The sequence below is a fragment of the Oncorhynchus gorbuscha genome, linkage group LG15, assembly GCF_021184085.1.
Source record: "Oncorhynchus gorbuscha isolate QuinsamMale2020 ecotype Even-year linkage group LG15, OgorEven_v1.0, whole genome shotgun sequence".
NCBI lineage: Eukaryota > Metazoa > Chordata > Actinopteri > Salmoniformes > Salmonidae > Oncorhynchus > Oncorhynchus gorbuscha.
Window position 1 is genome coordinate 35,491,018 of NC_060187.1, and position 15,202 is coordinate 35,506,219.

The 15,202-nt window shown below is 47.1% G+C and overlaps 1 protein-coding gene across 1 annotated transcript in view; it reads left to right on the forward strand.

Moving 5' to 3' along the window:
- Positions 1-13,839, forward strand: part of LOC123998362 (glycogenin-1-like) — a 35,591-nt gene extending 21,752 nt beyond the window's left edge. Inside the window, exons 2-7 of the mRNA XM_046303492.1 lie at positions 4,371-4,506; positions 4,661-4,835; positions 4,929-5,091; positions 6,440-6,566; positions 10,277-10,502; positions 13,106-13,839. Coding sequence (XP_046159448.1) covers positions 4,371-4,506; positions 4,661-4,835; positions 4,929-5,091; positions 6,440-6,566; positions 10,277-10,502; positions 13,106-13,276 — 998 coding nt within the window. The 3' untranslated portion in view covers positions 13,277-13,839. The remainder of the gene's footprint in view (positions 1-4,370; positions 4,507-4,660; positions 4,836-4,928; positions 5,092-6,439; positions 6,567-10,276; positions 10,503-13,105) is intronic.
- Positions 13,840-15,202: the final 1,363 nt, after the last annotated feature.

Sequence of the window (15,202 nt, forward strand, 5' to 3'; positions counted from 1 at the left end):
GGGTAGAGGGTCAGCTATAGGACTATTCTATGGTAGGGACGGGTAGAGGGTCAGCTATTCTATGGTAGGGACGGGTAGAGGGTCAGCTTTAGGGCTATTCTATGGTAGGGATGGGTAGAGGGTCAGCTATAGGACTATTCTATGGTAGGGACGGGTAGAGGGTCAGCTATTCTATGGTAGGGACGGTAGAGAGTCAGCTATAGGGCTAGTCTATGGTAGGGACGGGTAGAGGGTCAGCTATAGGGCTATTCTATGGTAGGGATGGGTAGAGGGTCAGCTATTCTATGGTAGGGACGGGTAGAGGGTCGGCTATAGGGCTAGTCTATGGTAGGGACGGGTAGAGGGTCAGCTATTCTAGTCTATGGTAGGGACGGGTAGAGGGTCGGCTATGGGGCTATTCTATGGTAGGGAGGGGTAGAGGGTCAGCTATAGGGCTATTCTATGGTAGGGATGGGTAGAGGGTCAGCTATAGGACTATTCTATGGTAGGGACGGGTAGAGGGTCAGCTATTCTATGGTAGGGACGGTAGAGAGTCAGCTATAGGGCTAGTCTATGGTAAGGACGGGTAGAGGGTCAGCTATAGGGCTATTCTATGGTAGGGATGGGTAGAGGGTCAGCTATTCTATGGTAGGGACGGGTAGAGGGTTGGCTATAGGGCTAGTCTATGGTAGGGACGGGTAGAGGGTCAGCTTTAGGGCTATTCTATGGTAGGGATGGGTAGAGGGTCAGCTATAGGACTATTCTATGGTAGGGACGGGTAGAGGGTCAGCTATTCTATGGTAGGGACGGGTAGAGGGTCAGCTTTAGGGCTATTCTATGGTAGGGATGGGTAGAGGGTCAGCTATAGGACTATTCTATGGTAGGGACGGGTAGAGGGTCAGCTATTCTATGGTAGGGACGGTAGAGAGTCAGCTATAGGGCTAGTCTATGGTAAGGACGGGTAGAGGGTCGGCTATAGGGCTATTCTATGGTAGGGATGGGTAGAGGGTCAGCTATTCTATGGTAGGGACGGGTAGAGGGTTGGCTATAGGGCTAGTCTATGGTAGGGACGGGTAGAGGGTCAGCTATCGGGCTAGTCTATGGTAGGGACGGGTAGAGGGTCGGCTATGGGGCTATTCTATGGTAGGGAGGGGTAGAGGGTCAGCTATAGGGCTATTCTATGGTAGGGATGGGTAGAGGGTCAGCTATAGGACTATTCTATGGTAGGGACGGGTAGAGGGTCAGCTATTCTATGGTAGGGACGGGTAGAGGGTTGGCTATAGGGCTAGTCTATGGTAGGGACGGGTAGAGGGTCAGCTATAGGACTATTCTATGGTAGGGACGGGTAGAGGGTCAGCTATTCTATGGTAGGGACGGGTAGAGGGTCAGCTTTAGGGCTATTCTATGGTAGGGATGGGTAGAGGGTCAGCTATAGGACTATTCTATGGTAGGGACGGGTAGAGGGTCAGCTATTCTATGGTAGGGACGGTAGAGAGTCAGCTATAGGGCTAGTCTATGGTAAGGACGGGTAGAGGGTCGGCTATAGGGCTATTCTATGGTAGGGATGGGTAGAGGGTCAGCTATTCTATGGTAGGGACGGGTAGAGGGTTGGCTATAGGGCTAGTCTATGGTAGGGACGGGTAGAGGGTCAGCTATCGGGCTAGTCTATGGTAGGGACGGGTAGAGGGTCGGCTATGGGGCTATTCTATGGTAGGGAGGGGTAGAGGGTTGGCTATGGGGCTATTCTATGGTAGGGAGGGGTAGAGGGTCAGCTATAGGACTATTCTATGGTAGGGACGGGTAGAGGGTCAGCTATAGGGCTATTCTATGGTAGGGACGGGTAGAGGGTCAGCTATTGGGCTAGTCTATGGTAGGGACGGGTAGAGGGTCAGCTATTGGGCTAGTCTATGGTAGGGACGGGTAGAGGGTCAGCTATAGGGCTATTCTATGGTAGGGATGGGTAGAGGGTCAGCTATAGGGCTAGTCTATGGTAGGGACGGGTAGAGAGTCAGCTATAGAGCTTTTCTATGGTAGGGACGGGTAGAGGGTCAGCTTTAGGGCTATTCTATGGTAGGGATGGGTAGAGGGTCAGCTATAGAGCTATTCTATGGTAGGGACGGGTAGAGGGTCAGCTATAGAGCTATTCTATTGTAGGGACGGGTAGAGGGTCGCGTTAGAGCTATTCTGTGGTAGGGACGGGTAGAGGGTCAGCTATAGAGCTATTCTATGGTAGGGACGGGTAGAGGGTCAGCTATAGAGCTATTCTATGGTAGCGATGGGTAGAGGGTCAGCTATGGGGCTAGTCTATGGTAGGGACGGGTAGAGGGTCGGCTATGGGGCTATTCTATGGTAGGGATGGGTAGAGGGTCAGCTATAGGACTATTCTATGGTAGGGACGGGTAGAGGGTCAGCTATTCTATGGTAGGGACGGTAGAGAGTCAGCTATAGGGCTAGTCTATGGTAAGGACGGGTAGAGGGTCGGCTATAGGGCTATTCTATGGTAGGGATGGGTAGAGGGTCAGCTATTCTATGGTAGGGACGGGTAGAGGGTTGGCTATAGGGCTAGTCTATGGTAGGGACGGGTAGAGGGTCAGCTTTAGGGCTATTCTATGGTAGGGATGGGTAGAGGGTCAGCTATAGGACTATTCTATGGTAGGGACGGGTAGAGGGTCAGCTATTCTATGGTAGGGACGGGTAGAGGGTCAGCTTTAGGGCTATTCTATGGTAGGGATGGGTAGAGGGTCAGCTATAGGACTATTCTATGGTAGGGACGGGTAGAGGGTCAGCTATTCTATGGTAGGGACGGTAGAGAGTCAGCTATAGGGCTAGTCTATGGTAAGGACGGGTAGAGGGTCGGCTATAGGGCTATTCTATGGTAGGGATGGGTAGAGGGTCAGCTATTCTATGGTAGGGACGGGTAGAGGGTTGGCTATAGGGCTAGTCTATGGTAGGGACGGGTAGAGGGTCAGCTATCGGGCTAGTCTATGGTAGGGACGGGTAGAGGGTCGGCTATGGGGCTATTCTATGGTAGGGAGGGGTAGAGGGTCAGCTATAGGGCTATTCTATGGTAGGGATGGGTAGAGGGTCAGCTATAGGACTATTCTATGGTAGGGACGGGTAGAGGGTCAGCTATTCTATGGTAGGGACGGTAGAGAGTCAGCTATAGGGCTAGTCTATGGTAAGGACGGGTAGAGGGTCGGCTATAGGGCTATTCTATGGTAGGGATGGGTAGAGGGTCAGCTATTCTATGGTAGGGACGGGTAGAGGGTTGGCTATAGGGCTAGTCTATGGTAGGGACGGGTAGAGGGTCAGCTTTAGGGCTATTCTATGGTAGGGATGGGTAGAGGGTCAGCTATAGGACTATTCTATGGTAGGGACGGGTAGAGGGTCAGCTATTCTATGGTAGGGACGGGTAGAGGGTCAGCTTTAGGGCTATTCTATGGTAGGGATGGGTAGAGGGTCAGCTATAGGACTATTCTATGGTAGGGACGGGTAGAGGGTCAGCTATTCTATGGTAGGGACGGTAGAGAGTCAGCTATAGGGCTAGTCTATGGTAAGGACGGGTAGAGGGTCGGCTATAGGGCTATTCTATGGTAGGGATGGGTAGAGGGTCAGCTATTCTATGGTAGGGACGGGTAGAGGGTTGGCTATAGGGCTAGTCTATGGTAGGGACGGGTAGAGGGTCAGCTATCGGGCTAGTCTATGGTAGGGACGGGTAGAGGGTCGGCTATGGGGCTATTCTATGGTAGGGAGGGGTAGAGGGTTGGCTATGGGGCTATTCTATGGTAGGGAGGGGTAGAGGGTCAGCTATAGGGCTATTCTATGGTAGGGATGGGTAGAGGGTCAGCTATAGGACTATTCTATGGTAGGGACGGGTAGAGGGTCAGCTATAGGGCTATTCTATGGTAGGGATGGGTAGAGGGTCAGCTATAGGGCTAGTCTATGGTAGGGACGGGTAGAGAGTCAGCTATAGAGCTTTTCTATGGTAGGGACGGGTAGAGGGTCAGCTTTAGGGCTATTCTATGGTAGGGACGGGTAGAGGGTCAGCTATAGAGCTATTCTATTGTAGGGACGGGTAGAGGGTCGCGTTAGAGCTATTCTGTGGTAGGGACGGGTAGAGGGTCAGCTATAGAGCTATTCTATGGTAGGGATGGGTAGAGGGTCAGCTATAGAGCTATTCTATGGTAGGGATGGGTAGAGGGTCAGCTATGGAGCTATTCTATGGTAGGAACAGGTCTATGGTTACCTTAGCTGTTGTCCCTATAGGCCGTTTGATATGAAGTACTGATATAAGCCATGTAGAGAGGGTTCAGGTGCCAGACGGAAGCTGCTCTCTTTCTATTTCAGTGTTATTTACAAATAACTAGTCAGATACGTGTGTGTGTGATTAGACCAAGCATATGTGACGCTGGCCACAAATGACAACTATGCCAAAGGAGCGATGGTTCTGGGGAGGTCGCTACGCAACCATAACACAACCAAACAACTGGTGGTTCTGATTGGACCTCACGTAGCAGAGCCCTGCAGGTAACACATACAATATATATATATACACACACACACCATGATCTATGTTCAGTGTTTGACACACCCATGGCCTTGTCTCTGTTAGTTTTGTATTGGTCAAGCCTGAGTACACCTGAGCAGGTAACACAACTCAAACCGTGTGTGTGTGTTGCAGGGCCATGCTGAGTAGCATCTATGACGAGGTGTGTGTGGTGGATATCTTGGACTCTAGGGACACGGCCCACCTGGCCCTGATGAAGAGACCAGACCTCGGAGTGACCTTCACCAAGCTGCACTGCTGGACACTCACACACTACACCAAGTGTGTGTTTATGGACGCAGACACACTGGTGAGCACACACACACTCACACTCCTTACTCAGTACAAATTACAGCAAGTCTGTATTCGGGGCTAAATACTGTGTGTGTGTGTGTGTACGCAGGTGTTGTCCAACATTGATGAGCTGTTTGAGAGGGAGGAGTTATCTGCTGCGCCTGATCCTGGTTGGCCAGACTGTTTCAACTCAGGCGTGTTCGTCTTTAAACCGTCCAATGAAACATACCGCAGCCTTATGACACACTGCACTGAGAACGGCAGCTTTGACGGTGAGTTCTTTATTATTATTATTATTATTATTATTATTATCCCATTGAGATGTGAATGTGATTTATCCATGTGAGTCCCATTGAGATGTGAATGTGATTTATTCATGTGAGTCCCATTGAGATGTGAATGTGATAAATCCATGTGAGTCCCATTGAGATGTGAATGTGATTTATCCATGTGAGTCCCATTGAGATGTGAATGTGATTTATCCATGTGAGTCCCATTGAGATGTGAATGTGATTTATCCATGTGAGTCCCATTGAGATGTGAATGTGATTTATCCATGTGAGTCCCATTGAGATGTGAATGTGATTTATCCATGTGAGTCCCATTGAGATGTGAATGTGATAAATCCATGTGAGTCCCATTGAGATGTGAATGTGATTTATCCATGTGAGTCCCATTGAGATGTGAATGTGATTTATTCATGTGAGTCCCATTGAGATGTGAATGTGATTTATCCATGTGAGTCCCATTGAGATGTGAATGTGTTTTATCCATGTGAGTCCCATTGAGATGTGAATGTGATTTATCCATGTGAGTCCCATTGAGATGTGAATGTGATTTATTCATGTGAGTCCCATTGAGATGTGAATGTGATTTATTCATGTGAGTCCCATTGAGATGTGAATGTGATTTATCCATGTGAGTCCCATTGAGATGTGAATGTGATTTATCCATGTGAGTCCCATTGAGATGTGAATGTGATTTATCCATGTGAGTCCCATTGAGATGTGAATGTGATTTATCCATGTGAGTCCCATTGAGATGTGAATGTGATTTATCCATGTGAGTCCCATTGAGATGTGAATGTGATTTATCCATGTGAGTCCCATTGAGATGTGAATGTGATTTATCCATGTGAGTCCCATTGAGATGTGAATGTGATTTATTCATGTGAGTCCCATTGAGATGTGAATGTGTTTTATCCATATGAGTCCCATTGAGATGTGAATGTGTTTTATCCATATGAGTCCCATTGAGATGCGAATGTGATTTATCCATGTGAGTCCCATTGAGATGTGAATGTGATTTATCCATGTGAACCCCATTAAGATGTGAATGTGTTTTTGAAAGGAACCCTGGCCAAGAGTAAGCAGCTGCAGTACAGAATGAAATACATGGTACAAAGAGTGTGTGTCTGGGGTGGTGCAATAAATGCTCTATCTCCTATGGACTTTCCTTAAATTCTGCTGCCAACAAGATCCTATAGATCCTAAAATACCTGTCATGTTCTCGTCTAACCTCTCCGCCTCCCCACTCTCATTTTCCCTCTCTCACTCTCCCCTTCTCTCTCCCTCTTCCCCTTCTCTCTCCCTTTCTCCCTCCCTCTCTCACTCTCTCTAGGTGGGGACCAAGGAGTTCTGAACAGTTTCTTCAATACCTGGTCAACAGCAGACATTTCCAAACACCTGCCTTTTATCTACAACCTCAGCAGCATCGCTATATACACCTATCTACCAGCCTTCAAACAGTAGGCGCACACACACACATTCCAGTGTTATCACAGTAGAAGTTATTTCATAAATCACACTTTAGCTCCAAATCCCTGGCTTCCTACCCTCAACTGTGTGTGTGTGTGTGTGTGTGTGTGTGTGTGTGTGTGTGTGTGTGTGTGTGTGTGTGTGTGTGTGTGTGTGTGTGTGTGTGTGTGTGTGTGTGTGTGTGTGTGTGTGTGTGTGTCAGGGAGAGAGAGTGTCAGGGAGCGATCATGAGGAAGAAAAGTGAGTGAGTGAGAGCATGAGGGAGAAGAGTGCATGTTTTGGCATTAATAAGCCACGCAAGGTCAGTTGAAAGGGTGTGTGGTGTTGAGTTTCAAGAGAGGAGTGACTCAGGCCTGTCCTGAAATAACACACACTGGTACTGCCGGCAACCCCAAAATACACTATAGCTTTGTCACATACATTACATATACAAACACGCTCTCCTAGTTAAGTCTAATTTATTCTATAAGTACGCAATGCAAGAACGCACACCACACACACGCACACACACTAAGACTTAGGATGTCTGAGAGAATGGCTTCCATTTTATGGGCTCTTAACCAACCGTGCTATTTTGTGTGTTTTTTTCACATTGTTTGTATTTTGAACATAATGTTGCTGCAACTGTCTCTTATGACCAAAAATAGCTTCTGGATATCAGAACAGTGATTATGAATTAGACAAATACATTTAATATAATGAGTCGGAAGAATATACTCCAAACACCCGAACAGGCCCTCAGCCCCATCATTCGCAGGAGAAAGAAACAGAGATTTCGCGGAAAGAGATCGGGGTGCCTTGTGACGATCAGGCGACGAGTGGCTAATCTGCCCTTGCCATTCGTACTGTTAGCCAACGTTCAATCGCTGGAAAATAAATGGGACAAACTGAAAGCACGTATACCCTACCAACGGGACATTAAAACCTGTAATATCTCATGTTTCAGTGAGTTGTGGCTGAACGACGATATTAATAACATACAACATACACTATCGGCAGTATAGAACAGCAGCCTCTGGTAAGACAAGGGGCGGCGGCCACCTATGTATATTTGTAAACAACAGCTGGTGCACGATATCTAAGGAAGTATCAAGGTTTTGCTCGACTGATGTCGAATATGTCATTATAAGCTGTAGACTACACTATCTACCTAGATAGTGTTCGTCTGTATTTTCCGTAGCTGTCTACATACCACCATAAACCGATGCTGTCACTAAGACCGCACTCAATGAGCTGTGTAAGGCCATAAGCACACAGGAAAATGCTCATCCAGAAGCGGTGCTCCTAGTGGCCAGGGACCTTAATGCAGGAAACTTAAATCCTTTTTACCTCATTTCTACCAGCATCTTAAATGTGCAACCAGAGGGGAAAAACTGTAGACCACCTTTACTCCACACAGAGACGCGTACCAAGCTCTCTCTCACCCTCCATTTGGCAAATCTGACCATAATTCTAGCCCCCTGATTCCTGCTTACAAGCAAAAATGTATGCAGGATGCACCAGTGACTCGCTCAATAAAAAAGTGGTCAGATGAAGCGGATGCTTAACTACAGGACTGTTTTGCTAGCACAGACTGGAATATGTTCCGGGATTCTTGAAGAGCACACCACATCAGTCACTGGCTTCATCAATAAGTGCATCGATGACATCATCCCCACAGTGACTTTGCACATACCCCAACCAGAAGCCATGGATTAGAGGCAACATTCGTACTGAGATAAAGGGTAGAGCTGCCACTTTCAAGGAGTGAGAAGCTTATAAGAAATCCTGCTATGCCCCCCGACAGGCAAATTGTCAGTACAGGACTAGGATCGAATCGTACTCCATCAGCTCCGACACTCGGCGGATGTGGCAGGGCTTGCAAATTATTGCAGACTACAAAGGGAAGCACAGCCGATAGCTGCCCAGTGACACGAGCCTACCAGACAAGCTAAATAACTTCTATGCTCGCTTCGAGGCAAGGAACACCGAAAAATGCATTAGAGCATCAGCTGTTCCAGACAACTGTGTAATCATGCTCTCCGCAGCCGATGTGAGTAAGACCTTTAAACAGGTCAACATTCACAAGGCCACGGCGTCAGACAGATTACCAGGACATGTACTCCGAGCATGCACTGACCAACTGGCAAGTGTCTTCACTGACATTTTCAACCTCTCCCTGTCTGTAATACTAACATGTTTCAAGCAGACCACCTTAGTCCCTGTGCCAATGAACACTAAGGTAACCTGCCTAAATGACTACAGACCCGTAGCACTCACGTCTGTAGCCATGAAATTCTTTAAAAGGCTGGTCATGGCTCACATCAACACCATTATCCCAGAAACCCTAGACTCATCCAATTTGCATACCGCCCCAACAGATCCACAGATGATGCACTCTATTGATCTCTATTGCACTCCACACTGCCCTTTCACACCTGGACAAAAGGAACACCTACGTGAGAATGCTATTTATTGACTTCAGCTCAGCGTTCAAAACCATAGTGCCCTCAAACTAATCACTAAGACAAGGACCCTGGGACTAAACACCTCCCTCTGCAAATGGATCCTGGACTTCCTGACAGGCCGCCCCCAGGTGAGAAGGGCAGGTAACAACACATCTGCCATGCTGATCCTCAACACAGGAGCCCCTCAGGTGTGCGTGCTCAGTCCCCTCCTGTACTCCCTGTTCACTCATGACTGCACGACTACAACACCATCTTTAACACCATCTTGCCGATGACACAACAACGATCAACGATGAGAGCCTATAGGGTGGAGGTCAGAGACCTGGCCGTGTGGTGCCAGGACAACAAACTCCCTCAACGTGATCAAGACAAAGGAGATGATTGTGGACCACAGGAAAAGCAGGACCAAGCACGCTCCCATTCGCATAGACGGAGCTGTAGTGGAGCAGGTTGAGAGTTTTGAGTTCCTTGGCATCCACATCACCAACAAACTAACATGGTCCAAGCACACCAAGACAGTTGTGAAGAGGGCATGACAAAACCTATTCCCCTCAAAAGGTTTTACAGCTGCACCATCCAGAGCATCCTGACGGGTTGCATCACTGCCTGGTATGGCAACTGCTCGGCATCTGACCGCAAGGCACTACAGAAGGCAATGCGAACGGCCCAGTACATCACCGGGACCAAGCTTCCTGCCATCCAGGACCTCTATACCAGGCGGTGTCAGAGGAAGGCCCTAAAAATTGTCAAAGACTCCAGCCACCCTAGTCATAGACTGTTCTCTCTGCTACCACACGGCAAGCTGTACCGGAGCGCCATGTCTAGGTCCAAGAGTTTTCTAAACAGCTTCTACCCCCAAGCCATAAAAATCCTAAAAGTCTAATCAAATGGCTACCCAAAGTCTAATCAAATGGCTACCCAGACTATTTGCTACCCCCCCCTCCTTCAATGCCTGTATATAGCCCCACTATTGTTATTTTACTGCTACTATTTAATTATTTGTATCTTACTTTATTTAGTATTTTCTTAAAACTGCATCGTTGGTTAAGGGCTTGTAAGCAAGCATTTCACTGTAAGGTCTACTACGCCTGTTGTATTCCACGCAGGTGACAAATAACATTTGATTTGATTTTGATTTACAACCTCTGTGTGTGTGTGTGTGTGTGTGTGTGTGTGTGTGTGTGTGTGTGTGTGTGTGTGTGTGTGTGTGTGTGTGTGTGTGTGTGTGTGTGTGTGTGTGTGTGTGTTTGAAGGTACGGTCATGAGGCTAAGGTGGTCCACTTCCTGGGGAAGGTGAAGCCATGGAGCTACTCCTATGACACCCGGACTGGGAAGGTCAAAGGTCATACCCTGACACCTGGCTTGGGTGACCTGCACCCTGACTTCCTGGTTCAGTGGTGGAACCTCTACTCCTCTGGGGTCCTACCTGCTCTCAGAGACTCATATGGAGATGCACTGTTCTGCTCCGGCTGCACTGAGGTAGTGTGTGTGTGTGTGTGTGTGTGTGTGTGTGTGTGTGTGTGTGTGTGTGTGTGTGTGTGTGTGTGTGTGTGTGTGTGTGTGTGTGTGTGTGTGTGTGTGATAGCGTGTGTACTTCTTAAGATCTCCAGTACTGACAATGGTTTCTGAATCTTGGAAGATGTATAACAAGACTTATGGGATATGTTCAGTGCCTCTGGAAAGAATTCACACAGCTTGACTTTTTCCACATTTTGTTGTTAAAACCTGAATTTAAAATGCATTAATTTGAGATCGTGTCACTGGTCTACACAAAATACCCCATAATGTCAAAGTGAAGAATGTTTTTAGAATTTTTAAAATAAATGAAAGATGAAAAGCTGAAATGTATTGAGTCAAAGTATTCAACCCCTTTGTTATGTCCTAAACAAGTTCAAGAGTAACAATGTGCTTAACATGTCACGTAATAAGTTGCATTGACTCACTCTGTGTCTTACCATGATTTCTGAATGACTACCTCATCGCTGTACCCCACACATACATTATCTGTAAGGTCCCTCAGTCAAGCAGTGAATTTCAAACAGATTCAACAACAAAGAACAGGGAGGTTTTCCAATGCCTCGCAACGAAGGGCACCTGTCGGTAGATGGGTAAAAAAGGAGACATTGAATATTCCTTTGCGCAGGGTGAAGTTATTAATTACACTTTGGATGGTGTATCAATACACCCAGTCACTACAAAGATGCAGGCGTCCTTGTAATGGTTTTCTTCTGGTGAAAGAGAGGCGGACCAAAATGCAGCGTGGTGGTTAGTCATGTTTTTAATAAAGACGACTATACATGACCAGACTATACAAAACAAGAAAAGTGAAAACCTAAACAGTCCTATCTGGTGCAAACACAGAGACAGGAACAATCACCCACAAAACCCAACACAAAACAGTCTACCTAAATATGGTTCCCAATCAGAGACAATGACTAACACCTGCCTCTGATTGAGAACCATATCAGGCCAAACATAGAAATAGACAAACCAGACACACAACATAGAATGCCCACACAGCTCACGTCCTGACCAACACTAAAACAAGGAAAACGCATATGAACGATGGACAGAACGTGACAGTCCTTCCTAACTCAGTTGCCGGAGAGGAAGGAAACTGTTCAGGGATATCACCATGGGGCCATTGGGGACTTTAAAACAGTTCAAGTTTAATGTCTGTGATAGGAGGACACTGAGGATGGATCAATGACATTGTAGTTACTCCACAATACTAACCTAATGTACAATATGAAAAGAAGGAAGCCTGTACAGAATAAAAATATTCCAAAACGTGCATTCTGTTTGCAATAAGGCAATAAAGTAAAACTGCAAAAAATGTGGCAAAGAAATTAACTGGCCCTGAATACAAAGCGTTATGTTTGGGGAAAATCCAACGCATCACTGAGTACCACTCTTCATATTTTCAAGCATGGTGGTGGCTGCATCATGTTATGGGTATGCTTGTCATCAGCAAAGACTAGGGTAGTTATTTTGGATAAAAATAAACTCAATATATCTCAGCACAGGAAAAATCCTTAAGGAGAAACCTGTTTCAGCCTGCTTGGGATACAAATTCGCCTTTCAACAGGACAATAACCTTAAACACAAGGTCAAATATACAGTGGAGTTGCTTACCAAGATGACATTGAATTTTCCTGAGTGGCCTAGTTCGACAGCTTTGATTTAAATTGGCTTGAAAATCAATGGCAAGACTTGGTAATGGCTGTCTAGCAATGATCAACAACCAACTTGACAGAGCTTAAAGAATAACACAAATAAAATAATGTACATTCAAGGTGTGCAAAGCTCTTAGAGACTTTTCCAGAAAGACTCTGTAAGTCACTGCCAAAGTTGATTCTAACACGTATTGACTCAGAGGAATATTTAAGTTGTTATACACCTATTTCATTTGTCATTATGGGGTATGGTGTGTAGATGGGTGAGAGAAACAAATCTATTTAATCTATTTTGACTTTAGGACGTAACACAACCAAATGTGGAGTAAGGCGAGGGCTATGCATACTTTCTTAAGGCACTGTATGCGTTTTAAGGGGACTGTTGAAGGACAGTTTGTGTATTTGAGTACAGTGTGTTCACAGTGTAATCGTACAGTAGTTTAAGTACACTATTTGCTGGTTTCAGTCGCTGATGATGATGGTGTGTGTGTGTGTGTGTGTGTTGACCCTCTGTAGTGGCAAGTCATTGACATGGTAACCTCTCTCCATGTCTCTCATGGATACTTTTAAACAGGTGATCGAAGGGCATGTCTCAAATGGCACCGTATACCCTATGTAGTGCAATACTTTTGACACCCTAGTTCAACTCTAGAAACCCGGCCCGCTGTGCTTATTGGAGTTGCCACGGTAACAGGAAGAAGCTGATTGGCTTTTCACTCCCACTGACCCCGGCTCCTGCCCTTAGTTCTGTTTCTCTGTAGAGGAAGCTGCTGATTGGTCAATGCTTTGGATTGAGGGGAAATGCCTCATGGCTGTCACCGTCGCCTTTGTATTAGTGAGTATTTCTCCACGTCTCAGAACGCTCATCTTGTTTGCCTACCCTGTCTCTCCCTCCACCTCCTATAGGAGGAGGTCTGTGACAGTGTGGTTGAGATCATCCTCCCCCCGCCTCCCCCTAAGGCGCCCCAGGTGTCCAGTGAGGAGAGGAGGCAGCGATGGGAGGCGGGCCTGGCGGACTACATGGGAGCGGACTCCTTCGAAAGCATCCAGAGGAAACTAGACTGCTTCCTCAAGTAGAGGGACAGAGGAGGGATGACGGATGGAAAGGGCATCTATTGGCAGGCCTGAGATGTGTCAGCCAGGGCGGGGACAAACAGGCATTCGACCGATCAGAAGAGAAAGCGGTAGAGCATGGCGTATTGAAAAACAGTCCCATCCTGGGCCTCTCGCTCTCTCTCTCTCTCTCTCTCTGTTTTTCTCTCTCGGTATGTGTGTGTGTGTGCGTGTGTTTGTGTGTTCGCGTGTGGCCTGGTCCTGCAGAAATAACCCCTGCAGAGACTGGTCCATTCAGTGTTTGAACACCAGTTTACTACACTATGCAGCCCCCATACCACCACCTCAGCGCAGAAGCCTTGGTCAGTAAGTAATGACTCAGTAATAACCTCACTGTGACTCTGCCTCACCAAGTCCCATCCAGACCCCATGACTCTAACAGCTCTAACCCAGTTACTCAGTCAAACCTGATAATGATGGGCAGTTGTGCTTTTACTCTTTAAATTATTCAGAGATATGTCGGTATGAAGTATTTCCCTCTATAAAATGGAATAACTGTTATTTTGTTTATTAAAGTTTGCATCCCAGTGGTTTCCCAGTATTTCTGCTCTCCATATGCGTGTTGTGCATGGTTGTTTCTTTATATTAGGATTATTGTGAAGGAATCCCGTTTCTAAAGTGGAAAACCCACCGTAGCACTTGTCATTTCGCCATGTCCTGTTTGTTGTCATCTCTTCCTGAGGGGTTTCATCACTTCCTGTGTAGTCTGACCAGATGCCTTACCACTGTCAAAGACTCTTATTTCACAACTAGGCCTATTCTAGTTGTGGCCGTTAACTGTTTACAGAAAACACTTCTCTGATGCTGCCAACCCCCCCCCCCCCCCCCCGCCACCTCTACTCCATTCAACCCTCCTACAGACCTACCTCTACCCTCCTCCAGCTCCACTCTACTCCATTCAACCCTCCTACAGACCTACCTCTACCCTCCTCCAGCTCCACTCTACTCCATTCAACCCTCCTACAGACCTACCTCTACACTCCTCCAGCTCTACTCTACTCCATTCAACCCTCCTACAGACCTACCTCTACCCTCCTCCAGCTCCACTCTACTCCATTCAACCCTCCTACAGACCTACCTCTACCCTCCTCCAGCTCCACTCCTCCATTCAACCCTCCTACAGACCTCCACCCTCCTCCATTCAACAACCCTCCTACAGACCTACCTCTACCCTCCTCCAGCTCCACTCTACTCCATTCAACCCTCCTACAGACCTACCTCTACCCTCCTCCAGCTCCACTCTACTCCATTCAACCCTCCTACAGACCTACCCCTACGCTCCACTCTACTCCACCCTTCTCTACCCTCAACTTGACACCCCATCTCCAACTCAACTCACTCCTCCTACAGCCCCACCTTGCCACCCCCCCCCCTTCACCACCCTCCAACATCAACACCCTGATGTCTCTTCCTCTCCCTGAAGTGTGTACCTTCATCCCACCTTGTGGATTTAAAAGGAATGGACTGGTGTGAGGAAAATCATGTCGGATATTATTTTGACATGGTGAAAACTCAAGTCCATGATTAATCCAATGCGTTCACATCCATGAAGGGGACTGAGTGAGCAGGACAAGTGCACACAGGGGCATAAGGCCAGTAGGGAATCCTAACACATACAGCCTAAAATGATATAGTAAGTAATGGGACGTAATAGTTTTGTGGTCCCTCTTTGTGGGTAAACGGCTGTATAGAGAAGTTTCCAAACACTGTGAAACCTTGTGTGTTCTGAACACACCCCGGTAGTTCTCACTGTTTCTGTTCTCTGTAGACACCTAATAAAGGACTGGTGAAGAAGTCTCCATCTGTCTTTTATTCTAGCTATGTGGCTGCTACAAATGCAGCTTGGCTATTAGTACTACTGAACTGTGTGTGTGTGTGTGTGTGTGTGTG